The 1,090-nt window shown below is 47.4% G+C and overlaps 1 protein-coding gene across 1 annotated transcript in view; it reads right to left on the bottom strand.

The window, feature by feature from the left end:
* Positions 1-1,090, bottom strand: part of DIP2B (disco interacting protein 2 homolog B) — a 58,012-nt gene that overhangs the window by 5,470 nt on the left and 51,452 nt on the right. Inside the window, exons 30-31 of the mRNA XM_027699061.1 lie at positions 874-1,004; positions 201-369 (exon numbers count right to left, since the gene is read on the bottom strand). Coding sequence (XP_027554862.1) covers positions 201-369; positions 874-1,004 — 300 coding nt within the window. The remainder of the gene's footprint in view (positions 1-200; positions 370-873; positions 1,005-1,090) is intronic.

The raw sequence follows: 1,090 nt of genomic DNA, 5'->3' as shown, positions 1-1,090 counted from the left end.
CTGCTCCCTGCATTCCACACATCCCTGCTCCATCCCAGTGTCCACTCCACACATCCCTGCTCCCTCCCAGTCCTTCCTCTCCTGGGGCTGCAAACCTGCTTTGGTGATTTCTTTCCTGAGCCACCCGTGGCCTGGAGACTCATGCAACAGCAAAACTTGTATTAATTTACCCAACAGATCACTCAGGAAACGTTTCTTACCTTTAACATTTCAACTTGGTTTCCAAGTCCCTTTGTGCACAGTTCCATGACTGAATAGGAACAGAAAGTGTCCCTTATTTTATACTGGCTGACAGTAGATAACCAGAGAAAAAGGTTGGATTCCAGCTCCATAGGAGGAATTAAAATTGACTGGTGTCCAGAATACACGCTGGGAAGAACATAAAGGAAGAAAACATCTTTGTGCAGCTCGTAGTTATCTTTAAATTAATATTTACTGTATTAGCACGTTATGTTCCTGCTAAACCAAAAGCAGGCTGTGGGACTCTGCAGCTGAGGCAAACAGCATTTGAAAAATGCAACTTACTGTACAAGAATAACAATTTGTGCACACACACAAACGTGCACAAACATTGTCAGTGAGGGAACAGAACTGGCTCAGCCCCACACAGAACAAAAACTCCCTTATTGCAACGTGTAATCAAGGAAGAAAGGGAAAAGAAACATTCTGGAGGCACAAACAAACATAATCAAGATGGGATAATCTGCAGGAAAAGGGAACTGTGGTGCTGTGAGTTCAAAGACAAATCCCCCCCCACTGTAAACCAGTCACTTTGGTCATGTCAACACGTCTGGAATCACACCCAGAGGGAACCATTTCCAGAGAGACAGAGTTCATCTGTCCCTTCCACCACCCCAAAAGAAAAAGTCCTACCTGCAAAGGCACCAGAGCACGAATCCCAGCCCGCAGTAGGGGTCGAGGCAGATGGCAATCTGCCGGGAGGAGTAGAGCTCACACTGCAGCTTGATGGCCCTGCACAGCCCACTGACAGCAGCATGGGACATCTGCAACACAGGGGGACATCAGGGGACATCAGCAACACAAGGGGACATAAGGGGACATCAGCAACACAGGGGGACATCAGGAACAC

The sequence above is a fragment of the Neopelma chrysocephalum genome, unplaced genomic scaffold (assembly GCF_003984885.1).
Source record: "Neopelma chrysocephalum unplaced genomic scaffold, ASM398488v2 Primary Assembly neopelma1_136, whole genome shotgun sequence".
Lineage (NCBI taxonomy): Eukaryota > Metazoa > Chordata > Aves > Passeriformes > Pipridae > Neopelma > Neopelma chrysocephalum.
Note: the sequence above shows the minus strand (reverse complement) of the source record. Positions and strands in the feature narration are given on the sequence as shown.